Below are 26,267 nucleotides of genomic sequence, written 5' to 3' on the forward strand. Positions count from 1 at the left end.
AGAGATGGAGATCTTTGGTGGGGCGAAACAAATCACGCTAATGATGCGTCCTCACGTGCAAAATGCCTGGGATTTAGCTTGGCACAGATGATTATCGAACCTAGCTGTCAATCATCCGTTACTACACAAACAACGCGGCACAACATGTCTCTCGCCGACTATCTCGCAAAGAACTATCTCACAGCAGACTCGGATAAAAAGTCGAAAAAGCGCAAAAGAAAACACAAGGATGGTGGTCTCAAAATCGACGACGACGATATTTCTGGCTGGAACAAGGGCGCAGACGAGGACGACGATGATGCGCCAACCATTGGTACGTTTCTCCATACAAGTGCCACAGACGTTCAAGTTGCTGATTGTCACATAGCTGGAATGACACTCTCATCCAAGAAATCCAAGAAAAAGTCGAAACACGCCGAAGACGCAGCCTGGAAAACAGTCGGTGTTGCAGCGCCCTCGCACGCCACACAACTCGCAGCAGATGAAGCCGCAGCAGACGCCATCATAGCATCGGCTGCCTCTGACCGCAAACAGGACGCTGAAAACGAAGATGAAGCGCCAGCGGTAGAAGACACGGAGGGCGTATTCATGGAGTCTGGAGTTCGCGCTGGTCTGCAGACGGCAGAGCAACTCGCCGCGGTCATGAAGAAAAAGCAAGATGAGGAGACGAAAAAGGCAGCACAGGTGGCGAAGGAGGGTGGCGCTGGAGAGACCATCTACCGAGATGCCAGCGGACGGATAATCAATGTAGCTATGAAGCGCGCAGAAGCGAGGAAAAAGGCGGAAGAGGAAGAAAGAAAAAAGCTAGAAAAAGAGAGGGCGGCGAGAGGAGATGTGCAAAACGCGGAGGCGGCGCGACGGAAACAGCAATTGCAAGATGCCAAAGGCCTAACGATAGTACGGTATGCGGATGATGCCGAGCTTAACGATGAGTTGAAAGAGCAGGGAAGGTGGAACGACCCGGCGGCTGGCTTCTTACGCAAGAAGAAAGCCGGTCGGAGCATCACAGGCAAGCCGCTCTACCAGGGGGCTTTCCAACCAAATCGCTACGGCATCCGCCCGGGTCATCGGTGGGATGGCGTTGATAGAGGAAATGGATTTGAGAGTGAATGGTTCAGCTCCAGGAACCGGAAGGCCAATATCGAGAAGCTGCAGTACCAATGGCAAACGGACGAGTAGAAGTGCCATCTGGACAATCTGGTATATTGAGTTCATCCAGTGTCATATTGCATAGCGCGGCGTTTCTGGGAGGCTCCTTGACACTCGTTTAAGAGAATTTCTTTTACCTTCCCCCACATGATCTCTCCTGTGCAAGTCATCGCACGCTCAGACTGGGGATTTTGTACTGGCAACCAACGTCATATCCACCCCTCTTCTAGGAGATGGTACAACACCCTACGGCAAGCTCAACAGGTAACGCAGAAAACCTGGAAATTCAGCGGCTAAATTTCACTACGGAAGCTGCGAGCGTATGCGTCGCGAAATAGTTCAATGCAACTCAAAGCAAACCCAGCTCTTTGATAAAGATATCTGCAGTCTTCTCGGCAATCCTCACTACCGTGATCATTACGTTTGCAGCAACTTTCAGTAGCGGAATACTCAGGCCTTCGTTCAGGCTGGATTAGTACGCGCGTATGACGAGGTGGTGTTCTCGATAGTTTTCACCAACCGCAGGAAGATCGGAGACAAGTTCGATTCCAGCCTTCTTCAAGATGTCAGGGTTACCAATGCCAGATCGCCCCAACATCAACGGCATTTGTAGTGCACCAGGAAACACGATGACCATTTTCTTGCCTTCCTAGTAACAAAGGTACAATTAGAATGATCATTTGGATCTGGCCTGCATTCACGGTCAATCACTTTTCTCCAATCAAGGACAACATGATTGACTTTTCAGATTCCTGCCGTTTGCATTATGCATATTCAGGGCGCGGTTCACAGATATATTATTAGGGTGCATTCCAACGACCCTACCTTATCCCGACGCTCCGCAGATATCTCGAGTTCCGCAAGAACCATCCTCCGAGGAGCGCCGCAGTACTGACGACTCCAATCAACAATGTTTTATCACTTACAGTCGATTCTTCTTTCACTCTTCCCACATGTATGGTCTTTCTTCTTTCCGCCTCGTCTATGCCACTTCCATCTACGACATAATCTTCGAAGTTGACGTCTTGAACCATCTTCTGGTACTCCACCACGGTCTTAGACCAATTGTTGGTGATGATGCCCTTCTCGTTTTTGTACCATGACTGGCAATTCGGATCATTAAACGTGCTGTTCCGCAACTCCTTCTGAAGCTGGGCATTGTACTCTTCCAACCGCTCCTTCTTTGGCGTCAGGCTCAACGCTTTGCCCTTCTTCCGTGCCTCGAGCACAGGGGTTATCAAACCGTTGATGTAGCGTGATTGAGCTTCGATCATCAGGATAATGCTGTTGTGGCCAAGATTGGTGTTCGGACCGTAGAGCATGCCAAAGTTAGGCATGTCCTCCACTGTGATGCCGTAGAACGCCTTCGCTCCATCCTTCCAAACATCTCCGATATGATGACCGTTCTTACCAAAGAGCTGGATGGGGTGCATGAAGTCCACGGTTTTGAATCCAGTTGCACAGACCAGCAGGTCGTAATCATCTCGTGCTGAGACTACCTCATCATTGTCACCAGCAACCTTGACTGAGCTGCCGTCTATGCTCTTGATAGGTCGCGTTTCTAGCGTGACATTATCCTGGCCCAGAGCTGGGAAATAGTCGTCACTGATGATGATTCGCTTGCAGCCAAGCTGATACTTTGGGATTAACTTCTCTTGTAGATCTGGCCGGTCTGGCAGCTGAGTGTGCAGCATCTCCTTGGACCTGCTCGTGTACAATTTGGACATATCTGAATCTGCGCTCTCAATGAATCCATACGTCGACTCCCTGAAGTCCATGATCGCAGCTCGTTTCCTGGCCATCACGCCGGGTACGTAGCGATAGATGTTGCGCCAGGTTGCGCTAACGGGCGCGTCGAGTCGTGGAACAACCCAATTTGGGGTCCTCTGGAAAACAGTGACATGCTTGGCCACTTTGGCGATTTCTGGCAGAATCTGCACAGCCGTGCACCCTTGTTCCAGGTCAGCATCTCCCAGTAGACTTGCACAGATCAACGCCTACCATTTCCCACAAGCGCAATCTTCTTATCAGCTACATCATATGACCAGTCCCACCTTGCTGAGTGCATCTTCTTGCCATTGAAGTTCTCGATGCCCTGGATCTCAGGCCAGTGTGGCACATTGAGCTGCCCAACAGCGCTGACCAGGAAATCTGTCTTAATCTCATAGTCAGGATGGTATTCGGCCTCTTTGCTCCCCGGGGCAGTCTTGACTTGGACCATCCATTTCTGGGCTCCTTTGTCCCAACTTGCGTCAACGACCTCAGTATTGAACCGGAAATGTTGCAGCAGCTGGTACTCTTGAGCAACGCGCTGAAGGTAAGCTAGTATCTCTTCTTGACCAGGGTATTCGCGTGTCCAGTCTGGGTTTTGAGCAAAGGAGTAGCTGTATAACTGTGAAAACACGTCGCAGCAGCATCCGGGGTATTTGTTGTCGTTCCTTTAGAGGCTAGTCAACCAATTGCTATGATCTATAAGCTATCCTGACTCACCAAGTGCCTCCTAGACCTGCTGACTTTTCAAGGATGATGAAGTTACGGCATTTGTTGCGCTTTAGCAGATCGATGGCCATGCACATCCCGCTGATACCACCACCGATAATGACCACTGCGGCGTTCGTATGATTTTTGTTTCCCATCGGCACTTCAGGCCAAGGCAGTTCTCCAGCCATGGTTACAAGCAGATTTCATGAGATGTGCAGGAATGAAGATGCTAAAACCCGGAACAACTGTCATTCACAGTAGTATTAGTAGTAGTCGCAATGGAATGAGCGGAAGGTTTCCGGGAGATCTATACTTACTCGACAACATTCTGTCAGACCTTGGTGGAGCCGGCGGCATCCTCGGTCTAGTGATCTGCGTATTATACAGCATGAACCCTCTCAACCATGTCTAGCTGGCTCGATCAGTTGATGTTCGTTACCTGTCATTTACGTCGTTTCAATTTCTAGAACCATATTCGATCGTGATTGGTTATATTGTCCAGAGCAGCGTCACCCTTTATCCTGGATGAGACAGTAAGCCAAATGCCTTGATGCACCGAAGAGGTGTGTTGCCGCGAGGTAGTAGTCTAGCGCGGAGCTCGCGTGCGGAGAAGGAGCAAGGTGGGGAAGACGTACCAGGACGAGCTTGCCACCTCGGCCTGAATGCGCAGACATTATGCTAGCACGAAGGCATCGCTGTGCCGCGATCGTGACAAACAAGCATAATGGTCGGTGCGGATCGCCTCTGATCCCACACTCCTCTCATCTTGCCTCTGCTACCTAGGTATAGAATACCCCTGTTTCTCTTCTTGACTTTAGCAAGGTCGAAGTGCTAGTTGCGGTATTTGCTGTGAAGCACGACAGAGGGAAATCTGAAGTTCAAAGTTTGAAAAAGCAAAGCAAGAGCGGGTCTTGTACTCTGAGAGAAGCTGGTGGTAAGCAGTGATACTTCGAGAGGTACCTATACCGGGTATGGGGTTATTTTTGCGCGAAGCCTGATCCCGTTAGAGGCGGTGCCACGCAACGTGCAAAAACCTTGGAACACCAATGCACACCACTTTGTCAACATGTCGACTCCCATGAGCAAGAAGCGCAACTATCGCGGATACACCAGCAACCGGACACTGCCTTGTTGACAAGTACCGCAAGCAAACCGGAAGTATAAGCCAACTTGGGATGATACAAGCAGTCGGGAATACGAAACTCTACACACCAGTCGTCCAATGTAAAACGACAAGAACATTCAACAGAACGTAGTCGCTTATTGTTGCCGATCAAGCTGCTTAAATGGGTTGAGCGGACGTGTAGCTTTGCCTTCGGTGTTTTGTGGTCACATGTGAAAGATTCTGTTGAATTGGATGCAAAGAAACGTGGGTACTGTCGCTTGAGACAACAATGAAAGAATATGTCAGCGTGGCGGTGAGCAGAGAAGTAGGAAACAATACAGACTCGGAGGGTAAGGAGAGTTGAGCCAGTGAGAATACGGAGAAGCCAGAAGTCGTGGAACCTTCCATCCCAGGCTAAGCTATACAGAGGCCGTGAAAGCTCTACAAGTATGTCGAGTTTGTCAAGTCCCCAGGTGCAAAAGTCCCCAAGTGGAACCAGGAATTGTGAACCTACAATCCATAATCAATCTAACTGAGTGACAAACAAGCATTTGTAAGCGATTGTGCAAAGATCTTATCGCTCACCAGTCGACCCATGCTCGTCGATTATCCGGACTGGCTATATGCGTGCAGCTTCCATAAGCCAATTGTTCGATTGCCAAGATCCCCATAGCACATGAACAATGCATGCCCCGCATATCATCCGAACGGTTTTCGGGCATAGTTTTGAGAGTAATGCCATGTTGCGTCGTATAGCCAGCCTATCTTGGCTGTCAGCACTCATTTGCGCTAACTTTACACCAAGCCTTGTTGTCTACGCTGCAAACCTGACCTAAAATCAATTCTGACGTCTTGCATTCTCTATTTGGCACATTTAATACACACGAGAAGTTTGCAAAACCAAGTTTGACAGTGAGACTTCAGTATACGACTCACGATGGTCGACTGGCTTAACCTCCCTCGGAATTATCCTACCACAGCCCTTCAATTCACGAAGAACACGCACCTAGATGTATATCCAGCAGTTGAGCCTTCAACATCAGCAAATAATCTGATGGAAAAAGTTGTGATCATCACGGGAGCATCTCGCGGCATCGGCGCTGTTGTAAGTGGATAAACAGAGTCCAAGTCTCTAGTGGTTCGGACACCTGACGTCTATAGGGAATGGTCCCAGCGTTTGTGAAGTCTGGCGTGAAGGGTATTGCGTTGCTAGCTACCAACGCTGAGAAGCTCGCTGACACCGAGCGTACGGTTCATGCGACCGATCCTGCCATTGAGACTCTGACCTGTGCCTTGGACATATCCGATGCCAGAAGTGTCGAGAATGCTTTCGCTGCCATCAAAGACAAGTTCGGACATTCAGATATTCTCGCACATGCTGCCGGCGCTGCCAGTGGCGATGGCCCCAAGCTCCATGAGACAGATCCTGAGAAGTGGTGGCACAATTTTGTAAGCTTACAGTCAGCCTGCAACTTGATACAAAATTGACTGATCTACGTGCATAGGAGGTCAACGGCAAAGGCACTTATCTCTTGATTCGCGCCTTCCTTCGCCAACTGCCGACCCCCGATACGCCAGCGGCCATCGTGAACGTGAGCTCATGGCAGCCCTTCTTCGTCGCGCCCCAGATGAGCGGCTATTTCATTTCCAAGTTCATTCTCGATAATCTGTCAACTTACGTAGCGGCCGAGTATCCCAACGTGGTCGCAACGTCTTTGTTTCCGGGCCTTGTTCCGACAGACATGTTGCGCGAACCCTTCGGCACACTTTTCGAGCACACGAGTGCAGAGCTCGTGGGAAGCACGGCGGTTTGGTTGTGCCATGAGAAAGCGAAGTTTCTCAGTGGGCGATGGATCTCAACCAATTGGGACATGGAGGACTTGGTTTCAAGGAAGGAGGAGATCATCAAAGGTGACTTGCTTAAGCTCACGCTGAAGGGAAGCTTTGGCGCTGATATTGTTGCACGGTTATAGCTCGCTGTGTCAGTCTTGATCAAGCCAATGTCGCGTTGGCTTCACGCGTCAGGTTTTGCTCTTGCCAAAGCAACGTTCCGGATAGGGCTGAGTGGCCCCTGCCTGCTGACAGCGTCACTCAACTCGCCCACGCCTTCAACAAAATGAGCTTCCACTCTTACCACGCCAGTGCCACCGCAATCATCGTTTCCAACAGTATCTCATCGGTGTTGATAGCATTTTCCATCGGCCCGCCGTCGTCGCGCTCGAGCTTTCTGGAAACAGCCCCAGAGCGGATCCCCTGCACGGGCCGCCGATGACGCTGACGCTGTGACCGGCTTTGTGGACCAGCCACCTTTCCCCATAACTGCCAGGCGAGCCAATCACGACGGCAGATCGTGCATCGCTCGCAGTTCTCCGATCCACAGCTTGACCTCACATCACGCAAGGTTTCCTGACCTTTCACTCTTACACCCACCTTCTCACCCGTTGCGCACATCCCCCTACCACACGCGCATCCTTCTCATCCTGACGCGCCCTAGCTCCAGCTTCACGCGACTCAATTGAGCTCCAAGTCACTTCGCGACCGTTAAGTCCGGTTCTACGGAGATTGAACGTCATTCCATCACTGTCGGCTCATCAAGCAACAGGGAGCGCAATGGCTGACACTAAGATTCAAGAGGGCGACAAAGGTATGCATGAATCCATCCCGTCCGGCTCGGGCATATAGTGGCAGCTCCACCTCGCGCGTCGCCCCCAGCTCCGCTAGCATTCTTGCGCCTGCATGCGCGCAGAAGGAGCGCACATGCACCACCATTCCGAGCGTCTGTACGCACCAGCATTGATATAGATTGCTGATGCGTATACTGCAGTTTCTTGGAACTGGGGTGGCGGACAACCCGGTGGTGAGGTTGCCGAGGTCAAATCGCAAGGCGAGATCGCCATCGAATCCAAGCGAGGCAACACCATCAAGAAGAATGCCGACCCCGAAAATCCAGCGGTTCATGTCGAGCGGTCCGGCAATGACGTCGTCAAGCGTGCTTCTGAGCTTCATGTAGAGGAGAAGGCTAATGGCAACTCCGAACAAGCCAACGGCGACTCCAAGTCTGAGGAGAAGCAAGCAGAGCCTGAAAAGGCCGACAAGGAGACTGAATCCAACAATAAGGCTGACGAGAAGCCGGCCGAGCCGGAAAAGAAGGATGAGGAGATGAAGGACGCGGAGCCGGAGAAGGTGGCCGACAAGGACGCCTCCGACAAACAAAACGGTGTCTCTGACAAAGTCGAGGCCTCTAAGGCAGATCAAGACAACGAACAGCCCAAGGAGGGTGCTGAAAAAGAAAAGCAGCCTGAGGGAGAGGGCAAGGCTGAGGAAGATCCCAAGATTGGCGACAAGCGCAAAGCTGAAGAGCCTGCTACTGAGACAAACGGCGCGGAGGATGATGAAGAGCCTGTCTCGAAGAAGGCTAAAGCTGACGAGGGGAAGACCGAGGACAAGAAGAAGCCTGGCCGTCCCAAGGGTGGCGCTAAGAAGGAAAAGAAAGAGTCTGCGAAGGAACCCAAAAAGGCCGCTACTGCGGATGGGCAACCCAGGCGGTCAGGCAGGAACAGGTCCTGAGCCCAGGTCCCATATTAGTGACGAAGTGGGACACAGGAAGCTCTAACCTTCCTATCAAGTCATGAGTCTTGAGTCGTGCCCGATGAACTATGCTTAATTACGTTTGTTTTTGTGGCTTTCCGAGTTTATGCGGGAGGTAGTGGTCAAAACGCTAAGGGCATATTTGGCGGAAAAGGTGGGCGTATATGGATGCAACTACTATTATGTTTGGCTGGTTTAGTGTCTTTCCCTCGAGAAGATCTCTTCGGAGGTCCACTCTGAATTGTAAACTAGCTGTCTGCATTCATTTTCCTTAACTTTTTCGGAAAAGCTCTCACAGTTACGGATCGCAAATGCAAAAGCGGGAACTATATCGGTTTACTATCTGTGATGCTCTGTCAGCTTGCGTCAGATGAAGATGTTGAATGTATGAAAGAATAGGGCGATTCGTCAGTTTGGAAATGCTCATTCAAGGAGGCGAGGCCTCTCCGATCCGTCTTGAAACTTGAAATTGGTTGAATCATCATGACAATGGTGTGGGAAGAAAGACTGCGCACAAACGTACCTCTACGTCAATAGCTACTAACGCCGGTCTTATGCTCAACGTAGGATGCGCGCCCAATATTGCGCTCTGGGTATCATCTTCATGAGCTCCGTTATCATAAACCACAGGTGCCTTGCGAGTGTGGTGTGGTGTGGTGTGGTGTGGCGTGCACTTGAGGAAAGGAAGGTGTGAGCGCCGGCACAGAAAGTTCTTCACAAGCGAGGGTCTTGGCGCTTGCGTCTAATCTGCCGGCTGCCTACGCCTCCCTCTCAAACAGCGACAGTTTAGACATTACTTTATTGTTCCACTCATGATATGCTCTGTCAATTGCGCCAAAGCTCCCATTGGCCTTGCTCAGACTTTCACCAGAAGGGTCCACCGTCTTCCTAAATATGCCCACCGACTGAAGATGAAGCTTACCAGACTCAAAGCAAGGATACAGCAGAAGAAGCCAACCATCGCGTCAGGCCCAACAGTCTGTACCAGTTCTCCACTAATAGGAACGCACACGAGCGTGGCCAGCGATGCTACAAAGTACATCGAGCCATAATAGCGTCCAAACTCATCCGCCCTACACAGCTGTCCTATGCAAGCAGGAGTCAAGGCCATCCAACTGCCAGTGCCAAACCCGAAAAGCGCTGAGAAAGCGTACAGTGCGGGCAGTGATTTCGTTCCGAGTGGCAGCCACAAAGCCAGCATGAAGACCAGCGTGAAGATGATCATGATGAGCAGGGTGTTAAATCGTCCCAGCTTATCACCAAGGTAACCTGGTATGATCCGTCCAAGGCAAGAGACTCCGTTTAGGACCGCGATTAGGTAGAAACTGGTGTCGGGTGGGAAATGCGTGGATATTGACGAATAGGTAGATAGGATACCCAAGGTACCAAACAAGACGATTTCGAAGCCGAACACGGTAATGGCGAAGAGACTGAATCGCAGATCTCCGAAGATGTGCAAAGATATCATGGCTTTCTTCTTCGCTGCGGCTGATGGACGGAAGCGAGCCTTAAGCAGGATGTTACTGACCACGAGAAAAAACACAAACATGAAGCCTAAAATGCGCAAAGACCAAGCATAACCATACCTCGGGAAGGTCGACTTCAGGATCAATGGCATCGAAAGTCCTCCGACAGAAGTGCCAGCCATTGCGATACCTTGCGCTAGTGCTCTTCGAGTTTTGAACCATTGTGCAACCACAGCGAGCGCAGTACAGGTCAACATAGCTGCTGTTACTCCTCCCAATACCCCAAGACAAAGTATCATCTGCCAGAACTCCGTGCATTCGGCGAGAAGGAACACCATGACCACGTAACCACAGCTTCCTATCAAAGCAATCCATTGAGGGCCGTATCGATCAAAAAGGGGTCCTACCCAAAGACTCAGACTGAGTGTGAGATACACAAAGACTGACGGTATCCAGCCAATGTCTCGCGCAGTGAAATTCGATAGCTGATTCTGGTGCCAGTAGTCTTGTAGTGTGCCAATAGTGACCATCAGGCCAAACGATGGCAGTAACATAGAAGTTGCGCCAAGCACCACAAGCCATGCTCGCAGACCGCCCTCGGGGAATACATCTTCGGTGTCGACCTCTTCTGCAATCTCTGCTTCGGCGCCTCCTCCGGCTTGTTCTGTTCTCGATGACGTCTGTTCGCGTACTGGCACCGCTGTCGCGTGGCGGCTCTTCCCTGACTGAGTAGACACTCGTCTGGACAATCTAGAGATTGTTTTCTCTAACACATTCGGTCCCTCGCTCGCGATGATTTCCGCCCTTCCACCGGGAGGCATGTCCTGCAGCTGGACCGCTGGGTTTGCCAATGCATCCATCTTGATTTTGCTTGATACGACTCAGGTTCACTCAGAGGCCAACAATGTTCGTGGGTTGATTGGTGCGTCACGCAGGTCGGTGTGGTCAGTGTCGACAGAATCCGCCTTTCCAACTATTTATTATCTTCCATCAAGTATGACTGTTCGCCATCCAAATTCTGTTAAATTTTCCCGACCAGCAAGTGCTGGTAAATGTGGAGCCCACTCCGAATGGTTTGACCCCGCATTCGGAATTGTTGGCCAACTAACTGCGATAGGAGTGCGAATACGCCCTTTCGCTTTGACATGTGGCTTCCTCCACGGCGCCAAGTGGCTCTTTTCACCGATTGAGGTCTTGTGGTGTTGCATAAATTGTACATCTTGTGCAGGCTTCTTAGTGCGTTGTCCGATCGAGAAGAACCCTTGTGGCAGCAGCGATGTGAATATTGCGCATATGAGTTAAATAGAGGATCAAAGGTTGCCCTGCGCCTTAGCTTGCATCATTGTTGCCGCTTTCAACGGTTAGTCAATAGCAAATGTGTGGTTGGGTCTTGACTATCAACGCACATATTCACTACGTCTACTCGCCTTACGCGCAATCCCTGCATGCATTTGATTCCGCGTTGGCGTCTTGGTTGATGTCCATTCCGAAGACAATCCGGTTGACTCCATATGTCTACCCGTCGTGCATCAAACGTGCTTCTAGAATTAGAAGACTTGGCTTCGACACGGATTGTCTTCCGAGACGGCTCGTCTTCCGAAAGACATGCAGGAATAGCGGCTCACGCTTGGTGTAGATGAGGATGGTTTGTCCCTTTGCTGATCTTCCCAAAGTTGTCTGCCTGACGATACCTGCTTTACTAAAATTGCAGGTGTTGCAGGGGCATTGCTCCTAGATAAACGCTCAAGTAAGGTAGACGTTTGGAGAAACACAGCCGTGTACGTCGGCCAGGCATAGGACCATAAAATGGCTCTTTTGGAACCCGGTCATATGATCACGATGTTTGTAGCACGGGTCCTACCTACATGGCATAAACATCTTCAAAGTCAGCAGAGATCGGTAACAGGGGGTCGGCCGCACCGCCTTTACGTTTCCCGGAGATACACATGTAGCTAAGCTTGGTGTATGGGCCCAGCCAGCCAAAGTACGAGGATAATCCTCTGTTCGCCTATTACTAAGCGTCAGCCCTACGAATTCTCTGGGCGCGCCCTCAGCCTCAATCAACCCGTTCAACTTTATGTGAGATTCGCGTCTTTGTGTCTATTGGTAACAATGTCTTCAGGCGTCCAGAAGCGGGGTTCTGCTGCAACTGTGCGGGTGTGTTCTTTCGTGGTGATAGTGTTGGTGGGGCTACTAATGAATTGTTAGGCTTGCGACTCATGTCGGAAGAGGAAGAGGAGGTGTTTATGGGATGAGGGCGCCAAAAAGTGTAGACATTGTACGCAGTTGAAGGAAGAGTGCACGACTACTTATGTGCGGAAGCAGAGATCAAAGCCGCAGAGAAGGTATGCTGGAAGTGGAGTTTACGTACCCTGCGTCTTGATAGCGCTGCGTCAAAAGAATGGTCACGCCATTTCGCAGGGAAACAGACAATGCGTCCAGCGCAATATCTTGGGATCATGTTGTGAAATTGTACTGACGGTTACTAGGGAGCGAGTCGAGGAATATGAACGCCGTCTTCAGAACCTGGAGAATCTGCTTAGGGAGCGGAGCGACATACAGACGCATATTCAAAGTCAACCGCTACAACCTCTGCCACCACACGATCCAAATGAGTCGATGTCGTTGTCAATGTGGGTAGACAATCTGCGCACAGAAGTCGAACAATACCCAATGGAGGCCTCTCCCGATCTAGATCCGACGACTTATCAAGGGACGTACCAGATGACAGGATCTGCTTCATCGATGTCTGGAGCTGGGGAACCCGTTTTCAGCAACGAAGCATCTGATGATCTTGCTCTCCAGTCTCTGGACGATTTCGAGCCTTCCGCAGACTTCGAACAAGACGCGGCGCTGCTGCAAGATCCTCTCTATCAGCCGCCAGCTGGACTGGAAAATCTCACTATTGACGACACCAATATTGTACCTACAACAATGTGCAATGATAGCCTGCCCGAACCGGAATTGGGAGCCTCGTTGCTCGCGGAATTTCTGGTCGACTTCAACACTGTCTTTGCACTCTATCGGCCCAACGAGATCGCGGAGCACATCCGAATATGCTACGAAGGGCACTCAGACGGCACCGCACTAGCGTGGGCAAGTGCGTATGTGGTGCTAGGTATCGCTCATCGCGCGCGTGCACAGAGTAACGTGGCCACGCCCATGGATAACGAGCTAGCAGACTATTACCTCTCTAGGATACTTCAGATTGTTCCCGCCCTATTGATTGCGCCGCCAACCTTGGGTCTTGTGCAATGTCTTCTCGGACTGGGCATGCTTATCAGAACCTCGTCGCATTCGCGACCGAGCGGGATCTTCATATCAACAGCTCTCCGGATAGCACAATTCCTTGCATACGAGCAGGGCGACGCCAACGCCGCCACCACTCAAGTAGTCGACGTTGAGCAGCAGCGCCGTGTTTTCTGGTGTGCCTTTATGCTGGACACGGAGGAATCCATCTTTTCCAACGCGCCAACCACGCACCGCACAGAAGACATCCGCTCTCCCTTCCCAGACGAGAACCCGCAGGACTCGCTAGGCTCCGTGGCCGCAGCGGAGGGTGACTGGAAAGTCAACCTATTCGCCTTACGCATCCGTCTCGCGCTCATTCAGTCCGAGGCTATCGAGAAAGTCCTCTCCATTAGTGCTCGCGAGTCTAACATTGACGAAGCAGCTCAGTCAATCCTCACACGCCTCGAAACGTGGCGTGACAACGAGCTCTTCCGTTATAAGCCTGAGCAACTAATGCAACTTCTCTACCGCTCGGATCTGATGCATGTACTTACGGTAGAAGCGTCATACTTCGCGACTGTGTTCCGCATATACGCGTTTCTCTCGCTGGGGAAGAATCCGCTGGTTAATCCATTTTCGGCGGACGTGTTGGCGATACTGGCGGCGCAGAAGGTGCATGGTTGTTTTAGGGATGCGGAGAGGTTGTTGGAGCATTTGGGGTTGATTCCGCATGGGGATATTGGGGTTTGTTGGTAAGTCTTCGACTATGATAGACGACCGAATATGCTTACGATGTGAACAGGATGATTAAGCGCCCTGTTATCGCTGCATTTACCACGGTAGTGCCGCATCATCTTCACGCAGCCTCCAGCAAAGTGAACACGGACACCATGCGCGAATATTCTCGCATCTTGAACACTCTTCGGATCCTGGCTGAGAAGAGTCGAGACCTAGAGCTGCTGAGAGCGCGAGACGTGTGCATGGCGATGTTCTCGAGGGTCGAGACAGGTCTTCGAGTGAAGTGGTTGGAAGAGCAAGACGACACTGGTGGCATTGGGGAAACTAATCATCTACAAAGATCGACGTAGACGCGGCCAGTGTTCGATGACGGACGCGCAAGACGGGCGGTAGAGTTGCAAACAAGAGGAAGAAGATCCAAGCGCCTGCAGACGCGCCGTGGGTTTGTGGGTCAAAGTCGCACCAGAGGGGACGCGTACCTGCAGTGTCAGGTGCAAGGCGATATCGAATACACTGCCTCAGTCGAACGGGGAAGTGCTTGATAACACTCAACTCGTATCAGATGCACGCTCTGGGGATCAAATGCGAAATATCCATAATCCACCATCAGGTGGTGTTGTAGATCTTAGTCCTGACCCGCAGCCAAGATCGATCTTCATACATGGATTCTGCAGGGACCAAACGTTTATGGTCACCCCCGCCGTTTTCGGCAGCTCATCGTTCTCGACAAATCATTTTCTTCTAGAATCCATGGCGCCATTTTAGTGCATCAGGAAACGACATCGGCGCCTGCGACAGCGATGCACCAGCGTGGGAGCTAGGCGGATAGCCCACCTAAACTTTGACACCAAGACCCTGAGACCGCAATGCATCCGACGGAATAATTAACAAGCTGCGCCGCTCGCTGCGAGCTTGCCTCCGTACTCCCTCAAAATAGACCATCGCAGAAGAAAAGGCAGCGGGCTCTACCTTTCGCTCCCTATACCGGACGGCCTGCCCCGCTATCAACAACCTCCTTCCCCGCCAACGCTTTCCTCTTGAAGATACCCAGACAATGGCGTTCACGCCCACTGAACAGCCCTCCTCTACCTCTACCTTCCCTTCGCGCCAGAAGCCTATTCCCTATTCGACCGAGAACGGCAAGCGGACGCCCCTCTCATCCATCCTCCCGCCCCTCATCTTCGGTACCGCAACCTTCAACCACCAGTTTAACAGCGATCCGTTTGCCCTCGATACCGTCGGTCTCGTAACTTCTGCCCTCACACACGGCATCCGCGCCTTCGACACATCGCCCTACTACGGCCCCTCCGAAGAGCTACTTGGCAATGCGCTCGCTACACCTTTCGTCCGCGAGACGTTCCCTCGCGCCTCCTACATGATTTTGACAAAGGTAGGGCGCGTGAAAGGAGACGAGTTCGATTACTCGGCACGGTGGGTCCGCCAGAGCGTACAGCGCAGTCTGGAGAGACTGCACACAGATTATCTCGACCTGGTGTACTGCCATGACATCGAATTCGTCTCAGCCGCCGAAGTCCTAGAAGCAGTCACCGAGCTGCGCAAGCTGAGAGACGAGGGCAAGATCCGCTACGTCGGCATCTGCGGCTACCCTCTCGACGTGCTGGGCGACATGGCCGAGATGCTGCTGCGCGAGACGGGCGAACCCATAGACTGTGTGCAATCCTACGCGCATTTCAACCTGCAGAACCAAACCCTCGGCGGCCCGCGTGGCATCGAACGCTTCCACAAGGCCGGTGTAGACGTTACGACCAATGCCTCATGCTTGGGGATGGGCCTCCTTCGCCGCGAAGGCGTTCCAATAGGCGGGCTGGGAGACTGGCACCCCGCGCCGCGCGAGCTCCGCACCGCCGTTCATGAAGCATCCAAATTCTGCGACTCCCACTCTGAGAAGATAGAAGTCATCGCCATCCGCTGGGCGCTCGAGACGTGGGTCTCAAAGGGTGCACTGTGCGGCTCCCCGCGGCGACCCCGCTTCCGGCCTCCCCTGGAAGCATGAGTCTAACTCCGAGGTCGGCGGCACGAAACTCGGCGTCAACGTGATAGGAGTGTCGCATCCCAACGAGCTCGACAAGACGATGCTCGTGTGGCGGAGTATCCTCGACGGGCTCGAGGGCGGCGAGCAGACGGCTGTGCAGGCGGGAAGGTGGTACCGCGCTTGGGAGTGGAGCAGGAATAGGAAAAAGGCGGTGCAAATATTGGCGGAGGGCGTGGAGGAGATTTTGGGAGAGTGGTTTGGGCATTCGTGGGATAGTCCTGATAAAGGTTTTGTGAATCAGAAGAAAAAGAAGGAGGGGAAGGCGTTAGATGCGGAGCCGGGTTCGTTGTTGACGCCTGCAGCCAGTCCGGAAAGTAAGCCCGTGCAAGGTGGGGAGGGGATTGAGAAGGGAATGCCACTGCGGTAGTGAAGTGGTGTGGGAAAGGATTGCAAATAGATTTCTAGCGGTACTTCAGTGTAGTTAGCTTTTGTGCGTAGAACGCATCCGCGAGAGAGATGTGCATTCAAATTTCAATGCAATTGACCAGTATCACTTGCTATTTTTCTTGAACCGCGAAGAAGTATGTCACTTGCGGCATCAAGTGCGTGTAGACTCAATCTGAGAACATGTCTAATTGTTAGTGTATCGTACGTACGCAGAACACAAATATATACTCCGCGTCAACAAATATCCTGCCCCAATCATGTACAGCTCATCGCCAACGTAAGCAAAGTTCGTATCGTGTCCTAAATCATAGCGAAAACGCCAAAACATGCAGCCAGATGCGGTCGGTATCCAAAGAAAGAAAGTAGGTCTGACCCAATCCAAGCTGTAGAACGCCAAATAGATCAAAAGGTACAGCAATATGTGCACGAAAGGTACTGAGCGATGGAGCACCTAGCTCCTCGCGTTCGAGTTCGCAGCTCCGGCAGTGGTGTCATCGCCCTCTCTTGCTGGCGACTCTTCCGTCCTCGCGGGTTGCGCACCAGAGGCGGCCTGCGCACTAGAGGAAGCCTCACCTGTTGTTGTAGCGGGGGCTCTCCTCCCTCACGCTATCGCCCCTTCTCCTTCCAAACAAGCTCATCCTCTTACTCCTTCTTCGATCCTGCGCGACATCGTCTGTGCTGGCGTTCGCACTGCTCCCTACGCCCTCTCTGCTAGCGTTGCGGCGCTGCTCGCGTAGCCGCCGTAAAGCCGAGATGCGCTCATCGGCCGAGGCGTTAGGCCGGCTGCGGAAGGAGAGGACGTCGCGCAGCGTGGAATGGCGACGATTCGCGGGCTCATCGGACTGTAGAGGCGGGGCGAGGGTATCGGAGTCGGCGGCTTCTTCGTCGGTGGAAGTGTGTGATGTCGTGGGGCGCAAATCAACACGACTAATTCCCTCGTTAGCATACGTCCTCTTATCCATTTCTTACTTGTGCAGGGGCAACGGAAGGGGGGACACGGAGGAAGGAAGATAGGAAGATGGACATACCACAATGGACACGTGCCGCTCACGTTCAACAACCATGGATCCACACACTCGGGGTGGAACTTGTGGTTGCAGGGCAGCACGCGGATGTCCTGGCCCTTCTCGAAGTCGTCGGTGCAGATGGAGCACCCGAGGCCCTCCTCCGCGGACGTATTTGCCGCAGCGACAGCGGCGCCTGCAGCGGGAGCGATGCCGGAATCCAAGCCCTCTGCGTGGTCTACGCCGGCTTCTCTCGTCGTTTCCCTTTGAGTTTCTTCTGTAGCGGCGGGTGTGGGCGTCGGCGCGGTGGTATCCGTATTGGCAGCATTGACATCGCGGGCATCGGATGTGGAGCCCAATTCTACGTCGGTGGGCTTAGGTTGTTCCCTCTCCCCAAACTTAACGATAGGTATCGTATCCAGAATCGCCATGCCCAAACCCCTCGCCCTACTCTGCCTCGGTCGTCCCATCACATCTCTTGGTCCATACCGATCAGGATGTCTATGCGCGCGAACCGCACCCGTGACGATGATCACCAGGAATAACGCCGTGATGACACCTGTAATGCTGTACAGGATAATCATTGCCACAGCGGTAGAAGGGCTCGGACCCAGCGGGTTCTGCTGCCCCTGCGTTTGCGAATTGGGATCATTGCCGCTATTGTTCTGCTCACTGCGGGCGATGCGCACGAAGAGCTTCTCGCCCGCGGTCAGGGCGGTAAGATTGTCTTTCTGGCTCGATGCCTCGGCCATATTGGTCGTGCTGTAGATAGCGAACTGGTTCAGCTGCGCATCGTCGGAGGTGAAGTTGCAATAACCGGTGGATGTGCTGTAGAGAATGGCGGCGGAGGGCTTGCCGCTGTTGTAGATGTTGGAGAGGACGGTGTCGGCGTGGATGTTGCCGGGGTAGGAGGACGGGTCGCAAGATATGAAGGCTATTTCGGATTGCGAGATGTTGTTGGAGTTGGAGTCGGTTGTGTAAAAGAGGGCGCCGTCGAGCTGTGCCTTACATTAGCTATCCGATTCCCGCTGAGGAATGGGTGGAGTACATACATCTTTCTCAGTCGCTTCCGGCGTCAAAGGCACCAACGTCGTAGTGTTCTGCCCATCTTTGTTCTGCAAATTTATGGTGCTACCGTAATCCACGCCCGCCGAGGAATTGGTAGGCTCAATCGTCGTCGCGGCGGCCACGATCGCGAAGAGGGCGCATGCGAGACGCTGTGTCGGTCGCCCCACCATCATGGCTTCTCCCAACGCACAGGAGCGCGCTCGCTAGTCGACAGTCGTCCAGTCGGCGGTTGTCATACGTCGTGCTGTCGAGTCGAGTCAAAGTCGCCGCCGAGAAGCACCACACAGGACGTCGTCCGCTCGAAGTCGCGGGGTACGGTCCGTCTCTCAGCCTTCGCGTGCACGCCGTCCAGCTCAGCTCAGTGCAGATGTTCCAGCGCTTCTCCAGATGTTTCCACGCCTCAGCAGCAATCACCAGGTCAAGTAGGTATCACGGATGCCAGACAACCAGGAAGCAGGCGGGTATGCTTAGTCTATGCAGTCCCCGGTCTACTCCAACATGGACGCGGACGACCGCGGCAAGATAATCGGCGCACGCCCCGGTCCATCAAGGATCGCCGCTGATGTGCCGATGATGCGTCCATCAGCCTGCGCTTCCAAATCCACCTTTGCATACACGGATTCGGTGATTTGCATTCTTCTTCGCTCAGCGAAACGTTGCGGCGCGGACGAAATCCTGCGCTGTGTCTGAAACCCGTGCTTGCTGTGATCAAGCACTGCCTCCCCGCGATATCCTCTATGATTCCATAGCACTCCGCTGCTTCCTATTAGCTCGATCGGGTCGCCTACAATGCTTTCCGGTGGTCCCATCGGTAGCTAGACCCCTCTAGCACACACTTCGGTTCCTTGATTATACATCGCCGTGGCTGAGCTTCGTCTACCCTTACATCCCACGCCAACCGCTTCCCGCACACGGCGCGAATCTCAAACAGGCCTCTGTCTCGGAACAAGCGACTGCCGAGACGTCGACGCGCTGACACGTGTGGGATTGACAGAGAGCTTAAAGGGATTCCTTGTCTGACGGCGTCATACACCGCGCTACTCTCCTTGTGTGTTACTACGCCTGGTGTACGAAGTAAAACCTGCGCGTGCGAGATAAAGCCCTGTTTGATCATAAACCCAATCGTGGCAGACTGGTGAGTGAGGCACACCAATGAGGTGTTGATGCTTGTTGCCGGCTGTGAAATGCCCGGAAGCTGATCGAGTAGTCTCAATGTTCGTGGGTTGTGTAGGTCTTCGCATTTGCGTGTTGACCCAATACACTGCATGTCGATAGGATCTTCGGTCGGACGAAGTGAAAAATTGTTTATGCTAGGCGGATACCTATATACGGCTAATGCGTACATGCCGTCCATCCCAGACGTGGCTTCGTCAACATCTACAATAAGGAGCCAGTCCCATTAAATATGCAGGCGGGCAATACGAACTATCGAGAAATCTTTAGTATTATGCTTTGATCAATCGAGTGAGGCCCAAGATATCGAACCACCAAAACGCCTCCCAAGACGCCTGTGCTATGCGCTGCCAAATGCAAATCCCGCCCATCCTTCCCCGAACGTGCCCAAGAAAAGCAATTATCTACCGCGTCAGATCGCAACTTGATCCGCCCATATCTATTATGATCAATGCAATGTACTTGAAAACCCAAATCCGTCCAAGAACGTCCACGGTCGTGCTCTCTAAAAAGCTCGTCCGCCTCGTCCACCTCCGAGGCCGCCCCCATAGGTCGTAAACTTCATCGACTGATATTGGGAACCAAGGGCCAAAGTATCGTTAGGGTCCACGCCCATCCTGTCGAAATCGTTGAATCCAGACAGGAAGAAACCGACGATGACCACAAAATAGGAGAGAATAAGAATCGAGCCTTTGAAGTAATTACTTTTACCCTCACCGTACATGTACGAGAGGAGAAAGACGCAGAGTATCACAGTAACCATGTCCCACTGGGGAAAGATCAAAGCTGAAGGTAACATTAGCATTCGAGAGGATTCAAAGGCCCAAATCAACTCACAGAAAGTTTGATCTACGACCTTCGCAGGATCGAAGGCGCGGTTATGCCACGCACTGTAGAACACGAGTGCCGGAATTTGCAATAGAAGGACTTGGAGAGCGTAGGCCGAACCGATCTCCATGGAAAGCGCAATGTTGCCATTCATAGCGAATGAGATGGCGTTCTGCGTTGAATTGTTAGTAATGTAATATGATGCAGAATGATATACGCACCAGAAACTCGGTAGTGTTAGGTACCAACGCGAACAGCGTGATCCCCAGAAACTTTTCATCGATGTTGGAGCCCTCGAGAACCACGTCAACTGTGTTAACAAGGATCTCAGCAATGATAGCATACGCAATCGTTGCAGTAAGCAAAATTGCAGAACTCTTCGTACGACTCCAATTCGGAGCATCGTGCCCACCCGCTGCGTGCACTGCAGCAGGTTCTTCGGCCACTCCTTCAAAAGTCGCAGTCCGGTGGTGATGTGGTCTGTCCTTTACTGGTGTTGTAGCCATATGGGCAGCTTTCCGAGGAGCCTTGACGACGTCTCGCGTTGCCAGCGCCGTAGTATGTGCGGCAATCTCCGTAATCTGTCGCACCAGAGACTCGTTGTCGTGTTCCGATAAACCCTCGACATGGAAATTTGCAGATGGAGTTCTTCGTTCGCCATCCTTGGGTGGCACAACGTGCGGTGTTGTTTGACCGTCGGCTCGCGAGATTGGCCTTTTCGCAGTCGAAGTGGATGTCTCATCTTCAGCTCCGTAGCCAACCTGCTGGAGAGTTTGACCTACGATGCGCTTGTACAGCTGGCTGTTTCTAATATCAGCACGTGCCACGGAGTTGCTCGTCGCTTGTCTGCTAAGCGTGCTTGGGAACTCAGCGTGTCCGCTATGGCTGAGCTGGCTAATAGAAAGGTCTTGCGCCTTCTTCTCGTCAACCTCCGTGGTCCATATTGTGGCAGCGTGGGTCCTCAGCGTGAATAGCAATCCAATAACGTAGGAAAGGAAGAGGAGTGCAGCCGCAAACCAGGTGTACGGCTGGACGGCCTGTGTATAGAACTCGTTGTCCACTGCCGGCGTTTGAGAGTAGTAGCACCTTCTGCAATCTTGCTCTTTACCCAAACCATTGTGATGACGGATACATGAAGCACACACCAGCTCATGGCTTCCGTAAATCTGGTAGAAGAGCGTTGGTCCGAATGCACCAATGACAGCAAATAATAGCATGGTTGACGTGACTCCGGCAGATTTGACATTGAATCGCTGCGTCTTCCTTTTTAGAGCACCGAAGCACATGGACAGACCGGGAAGGAAGAGAATACCAGCAAAGATACTGCCAATAATGCTTCCCTCGACAAGTTGCGCTTTGTTCTGGTTTAACGCTACGCAATAGAGGAAAACTTCGACAACGGTGGAGAAGAAAGCGTTGATGGTCGCACCAACCCCCATAGAAGACTGGGCAGAAATGGATGCAACAGCTTGCCCGATGAAGTAGGCCAGTGGGATGATTGACAACAAAGCCATGGCGAAGAGGAAGAACGTGTCCGTCAATGGGATCTTGAGGTGGAGCGTTTCATGTAGAACGAAGTAGTCAAAGATGACGAACGCCACAAGACCTAAGAGGTTGATGAGGAAGATGTTGGTACCGTCGATGGTATACTTCCAGTATTTGATGCCCACAGCACGGTACGTGCACAGAAGAATTGAAGAAGACTCGCCTGGGCGTCGTACGTTGCCACTGTCGGAATGGAATGAGAGCGCGAGAGGGTGTCGGCGAAGATGGTCGAATAGCAGAAGCGTGACTTTGCCCATGGGAATCGTGAAGACAAAGAACCAACAGAGACCAGATACGAGGAACAGCGCTGGTGAGAAGACCCCGTAGAAAAAGACGAAGAAGATGACTCGTCCCACGCTCCACTTGCCACGGCCAAAGAGTCTCCTCTTGGTCTTGGAAGTGTCGGTGTGAGACAAATTGGCGCGACCGTCCCGTCCTAGCAAGCTAGTAGTTTCGTTTGTGGAGTCCATACTGTTCCTGCGTCTTCCGACTAGGGAGGAGCCTGCACCTTCGCTGGGGCCGAAGAACAAACGACCTTCTTCTATATCGCCACTCTGCCACTGCTCGTATTCGCTGATGCTCCGTCCTTCACCTTCGTCTTCTTCGGCATATGCCTCGTCCTGAAGCAACTTGACGTACTTTCCAAATGGGTAGAGGACATATGCGGCGAGGTGGAACAGGAGCATGGAGTACTCCTGGCAACTGTCGACGAACCAAAAAAGGGCACAGAGCAAACCACCCGCAGCCGCGAGGAGCGCAAGCCACCACCCGAAGACTACGGTCCAAGCAATATTGAACAGAACCAGCCACTTGCTGACGTGATAACCTGGTGTCGAATGGATGTCTCCCTCTGCGTTCCTTTGGACAGACCGGGATTTCTTGTACAGAGCTGGCTTCCAGATCCTGATACCGAAGGGATGCGTGACGTTGATAGCCTCTTGTCTGTCCTTGAGCGTGAAGCTCTCCGCGTCGCTAGCATCCCCGTCATCATCCTCATCCTCATCATCATCATCACCGTCGCCTTCATCAACACCATTACCACTGTCCTCCTCCTCGTCCGCTCTCAACGTGTCTTCGCCCGAAGAAGCAGGTTGCACCTCATTGTCGGTGGGAGCTCCAGCATTTGTCTGTTCCACACTATCGTCTTCGAGCGAGTTCACCCTTGCTAGACTTGGCGTCTGCGCTGCTGTTCGACGTCGCACGGTAGAAGGTTTGCGGCGTAACGTCTGGCCCTGACCCTGAGCTTGCCGTGCTTGTTTCTGCTGTTGCTGCTGCATCTGCTGCTCGGTAAGGTCTTTGTGGACCTCATCTTGCGCGTCATCAACTGAGAACTCTTGTCCCTTGATAGGAAACCTGGCCGAGGTTGCGCGGCGACTCATCGAGGGCTTTTTCGGTTTCGGCGGGTTGGACGCGTCGGTGATCGATTGTGATTGTCGACGGTCAATGGGAGATGTGATGGACCCTGCGTAGACTTAGTACCCATTCCGCTTGACTATGAAACCACGAAGCCTTGTTACCATATCCTGCTGTCTGTGCTGAAAGAATCTGCGGCCTTCTACGCGCAGCCTCAGCGTAACTCGCAGAGGGAGAGCTGGCGTCATAGTCGGATGTGCGTCGCGAAAGGCTACCGGAGGGAGGGTTGCTTTTTCCCGCCGTCGGGGGCTGGTCGCCTTCGGCCATGGTGATATACGCGACTCGCGATGTTGTAGGTCGATGGTGCGTGGTAGGACTGGATTGACTGTTCTCGTGCTTGGGCCGCTCACAACGCTGCGACACCTGCGACAAGGCGTTTACGGCGAGGAGGAGAGCACAAAGCCAGCGTCTGCATGTCACAAAGCAAGGCGAAGTGAGAGTTGGAGGGGTCTAGCGGCGCGACAGAGCAGATGACACTGTGTGGATTCCGATCAGCTGTCCATCCATACCAATACCAGGAACCGAGATGCAGCAAGCTCCCGGGGCCTTTCCGAGAATACGCAGAGCCGCGATAGCCTCTCAAAAAGCCGATAAATGTAACACTGCTCGAGGTAGGGTAAAACTTACATCTGCAGCTTCCCCTATTACCAAAAAGACACCTCAACGAGCATACACATGCAATCTGCGAGCTACCGCATGAAAGTTGGGCTGGTGGGGAAACAGGATGGGAGGAGCCCTGCGGGTAGCCCTTTCGTCTTTGGGCTTAGCGCAATACCGGAGCCTTAGTCGGCCCGGGAGCTTAGAATCGCCGTGACGGCGGTCATTACAGAGAGCTATCGACGCGAGCAAATACCCAAACACCAGCCCTGTCCATCACCCCGCTCTCTTCGCCTCGCTCGTTCCCGTCGCCCGTGTGCGATCACTCATCACAGTACAATCGAAGCCACTCCGTAGATCTCCGAAACCTAGCAGCACAACGCCGGCGAGCTCCCCGCGACCGCCACCGTCATGGCGCTCGATACCTTCTACCATAACAAGATCGAGTCGATGAAGCTGGAGATAATACAGGGCCAAGCAGTTCTCCGCCGTCTCGAAGCCCAGCGAAATGACTACAACTCGAGAGTGCGGTTACTGCGAGAAGAGCTTGGTCTTCTGCAGCAGCCTGGCTCGTATGTCGGCGAGGTCGTGAAGGTTATGGGCACCAAGAAAGTCCTTGTAAAGGTGCATCCCGAGGGCAAATACGGTGAGATCCGGCCATGATCGTAGGATCTGGGTAAGACTAACATGTAATAGTCGTCGACATATCTGACAACGTGGACATCGCCAAACTCACCGTTGGAAAGCGCGTCACATTACTGAGCGACTCATACAAGCTGGAGAAGATGCTCCCATCATCCGTCGACCCACTCGTCTCTCTGATGATGGTAGAAAAGGTCCCCGACAGTACCTACGACATGATTGGTGGCCTGGACCAGCAGATCAAGGAAATCAAGGAGGTTATTGAGCTTGGTCTGCAACATCCCGAACTGTTCGAGTCTCTCGGTATCGCACAACCGAAGGGTGTGCTGCTCTACGGACCGCCTGGAACAGGAAAGACGCTGCTAGCCCGTGCCGTAGCGCATCACGCCGACTGCAAATTCATTCGCGTGTCTGGTAGCGAGCTGGTGCAGAAATACATCGGTGAGGGTAGCAGAATGGTTCGAGAGCTGTTCGTTATGGCTCGAGAGCATGCACCCAGCATCATCTTCATGGATGAAATCGACAGTATCGGCTCAAGCCGAGTGGAGGGTAGTTCTGGTGGTGATTCGGAGGTGCAGCGGACCATGTTGGAATTGCTCAACCAGCTGGACGGCTTCGAGCCCACGAAGAACATCAAGATCATCATGGCTACCAACCGACTCGACATTCTTGACCCTGCTCTTCTACGACCTGGACGAATTGATCGAAAGATCGAGTTCCCGCCGCCATCAGTCGAAGCCCGTGCGGATATTCTGCGCATTCATTCCCGAAGCATGAACTTGACGCGTGGTATCAACCTCACCAAGATTGCGGAGAAGATGAACGGTTGCTCAGGAGCCGAGCTCAAGGGTGTATGCACAGAGGCTGGTATGTACGCGTTGAGAGAGAGGAGAGTACACGTCACGCAGGAGGACTTTGATCTCGCGACTGCAAAGGTGCTCAATAAGCACGACGACAAGGCGACCAGTCTCAGCAAGCTCTGGAAGTAAGCTCTTGGGAATCTGGCAAGAAATTGTCTGGCTGCTATGCTTCGACGCTTATTGAGCGCTGTCGCATAGCTATGTATCAACAAGCATAGCGCTGTAGACATGCTAGAGAACAAGCCCTGAAACAATTATAATGTCCTTAGCCTGCCACAGAGATGACCACCACCGTGACGAGATCATTTTGATTTTGAACTTGAATAGATGGCTCACGTATGGACGATCCTGGCGTAACTTGATGCACAAGACTGGTGCTCAAGGAAGTTCCAAGGTTGGTGACTGCTCTCCACCACGGTTGTTGCGGGCTACGCGCGTGGTCCTCAGATAGGCCGTACAGAGATGCCAGTTCGAATAGGCGTGATACTCGTTCGCCAGCCTATCACTAGCGCTGCCGATCCCGGGTTCCGCTGACCATCACCTTGCGCCGATCTGCATTCGAACGTCGAACGCTCCTGCATGCTCCAACATTTACATAATCAATCCCGTTCAACCCTGTACGAATATCAATCAACGGAATGCGATGTCACCTTCCACATCGTGTCATCTCATCACCAAGGACGCAAATTCAACTGGAGCTCAGAGCTGCACGCGGTCCGAACAAAGCTTTCTTTCCGTACTTCGTGTTACACCTGATAACGAATCTCGGCCTCCAATTGCGACATCGCGTGTTCAACGCCAACCTGCGGCCAGGATTCTCCACACTAAGCTAAAGCAGGCAGCTCCAACATCACTCATGGACTAACTCTCCCTACCTCACAACATCGGACCTATAATAAAACCCTGCCACGCTCCGTTTAGCTGCCGCGCAACCTGCGA

The 26,267-nt window shown here is 52.6% G+C and overlaps 10 protein-coding genes across 10 annotated transcripts; 6 read left to right on the forward strand and 4 right to left on the reverse strand.

Moving 5' to 3' along the window:
* Window positions 1-144: 144 nt before the first annotated feature.
* On the forward strand, window positions 145-1,179 carry CWC26 (Pre-mRNA-splicing factor cwc26; the record flags this gene model as incomplete). The annotated part of the gene is made up of 2 exons (XM_056217546.1): window positions 145-313; window positions 368-1,179. The coding sequence occupies 2 exons, from the start codon at window positions 145-147 to the stop codon at window positions 1,177-1,179; spliced, it is 981 nt and encodes a 326-aa protein (XP_056069102.1).
* A 442-nt stretch (window positions 1,180-1,621) lies between these two features.
* On the reverse strand, window positions 1,622-3,785 carry N0V89_008794 (uncharacterized protein; the record flags this gene model as incomplete). Its single annotated transcript, XM_056217547.1, has 4 exons — window positions 1,622-1,798; window positions 2,076-3,073; window positions 3,151-3,533; window positions 3,640-3,785. 4 exons carry the CDS (start codon window positions 3,783-3,785, stop codon window positions 1,622-1,624), a joined length of 1,704 nt encoding a protein of 567 aa, XP_056069103.1.
* A 2,114-nt stretch (window positions 3,786-5,899) lies between these two features.
* Window positions 5,900-6,708, forward strand: N0V89_008795 (uncharacterized protein; the record flags this gene model as incomplete). The annotated part of the gene is made up of 2 exons (XM_056217548.1): window positions 5,900-6,184; window positions 6,241-6,708. 2 exons carry the CDS (start codon window positions 5,900-5,902, stop codon window positions 6,706-6,708), a joined length of 753 nt encoding a protein of 250 aa, XP_056069104.1.
* A 637-nt stretch (window positions 6,709-7,345) lies between these two features.
* N0V89_008796 (uncharacterized protein) lies at window positions 7,346-8,302 on the forward strand (the record flags this gene model as incomplete). The annotated part of the gene is made up of 2 exons (XM_056217549.1): window positions 7,346-7,379; window positions 7,560-8,302. 2 exons carry the CDS (start codon window positions 7,346-7,348, stop codon window positions 8,300-8,302), a joined length of 777 nt encoding a protein of 258 aa, XP_056069105.1.
* An 877-nt stretch (window positions 8,303-9,179) lies between these two features.
* On the reverse strand, window positions 9,180-10,649 carry N0V89_008797 (uncharacterized protein; the record flags this gene model as incomplete). Its single annotated transcript, XM_056217550.1, has 1 exon — window positions 9,180-10,649. One exon carries the CDS (start codon window positions 10,647-10,649, stop codon window positions 9,180-9,182), a length of 1,470 nt encoding a protein of 489 aa, XP_056069106.1.
* A 1,599-nt stretch (window positions 10,650-12,248) lies between these two features.
* On the forward strand, window positions 12,249-13,776 carry N0V89_008798 (uncharacterized protein; the record flags this gene model as incomplete). Its single annotated transcript, XM_056217551.1, has 2 exons — window positions 12,249-12,253; window positions 12,279-13,776. The coding sequence occupies 2 exons, from the start codon at window positions 12,249-12,251 to the stop codon at window positions 13,774-13,776; spliced, it is 1,503 nt and encodes a 500-aa protein (XP_056069107.1).
* A 1,036-nt stretch (window positions 13,777-14,812) lies between these two features.
* N0V89_008799 (uncharacterized protein) lies at window positions 14,813-15,772 on the forward strand (the record flags this gene model as incomplete). The annotated part of the gene is made up of 1 exon (XM_056217552.1): window positions 14,813-15,772. One exon carries the CDS (start codon window positions 14,813-14,815, stop codon window positions 15,770-15,772), a length of 960 nt encoding a protein of 319 aa, XP_056069108.1.
* A 995-nt stretch (window positions 15,773-16,767) lies between these two features.
* Window positions 16,768-18,440, reverse strand: N0V89_008800 (uncharacterized protein; the record flags this gene model as incomplete). The annotated part of the gene is made up of 3 exons (XM_056217553.1): window positions 16,768-17,125; window positions 17,227-18,200; window positions 18,255-18,440. 3 exons carry the CDS (start codon window positions 18,438-18,440, stop codon window positions 16,768-16,770), a joined length of 1,518 nt encoding a protein of 505 aa, XP_056069109.1.
* A 1,508-nt stretch (window positions 18,441-19,948) lies between these two features.
* On the reverse strand, window positions 19,949-23,496 carry N0V89_008801 (uncharacterized protein; the record flags this gene model as incomplete). Its single annotated transcript, XM_056217554.1, has 4 exons — window positions 19,949-20,229; window positions 20,281-20,443; window positions 20,493-23,278; window positions 23,334-23,496. The coding sequence occupies 4 exons, from the start codon at window positions 23,494-23,496 to the stop codon at window positions 19,949-19,951; spliced, it is 3,393 nt and encodes a 1,130-aa protein (XP_056069110.1).
* Window positions 23,497-24,237: 741 nt separating this feature from the next.
* Window positions 24,238-25,457, forward strand: LET1 (26S protease regulatory subunit 8; the record flags this gene model as incomplete). Its single annotated transcript, XM_056217555.1, has 2 exons — window positions 24,238-24,472; window positions 24,523-25,457. 2 exons carry the CDS (start codon window positions 24,238-24,240, stop codon window positions 25,455-25,457), a joined length of 1,170 nt encoding a protein of 389 aa, XP_056069111.1.
* Between the last annotated feature and the right edge of the window lie 810 nt (window positions 25,458-26,267).

Source organism: Didymosphaeria variabile, assembly GCF_027946475.1.
Source record: "Didymosphaeria variabile strain IMI 356815 chromosome Unknown scaffold_6, whole genome shotgun sequence".
NCBI lineage: Eukaryota > Fungi > Ascomycota > Dothideomycetes > Pleosporales > Didymosphaeriaceae > Didymosphaeria > Didymosphaeria variabile.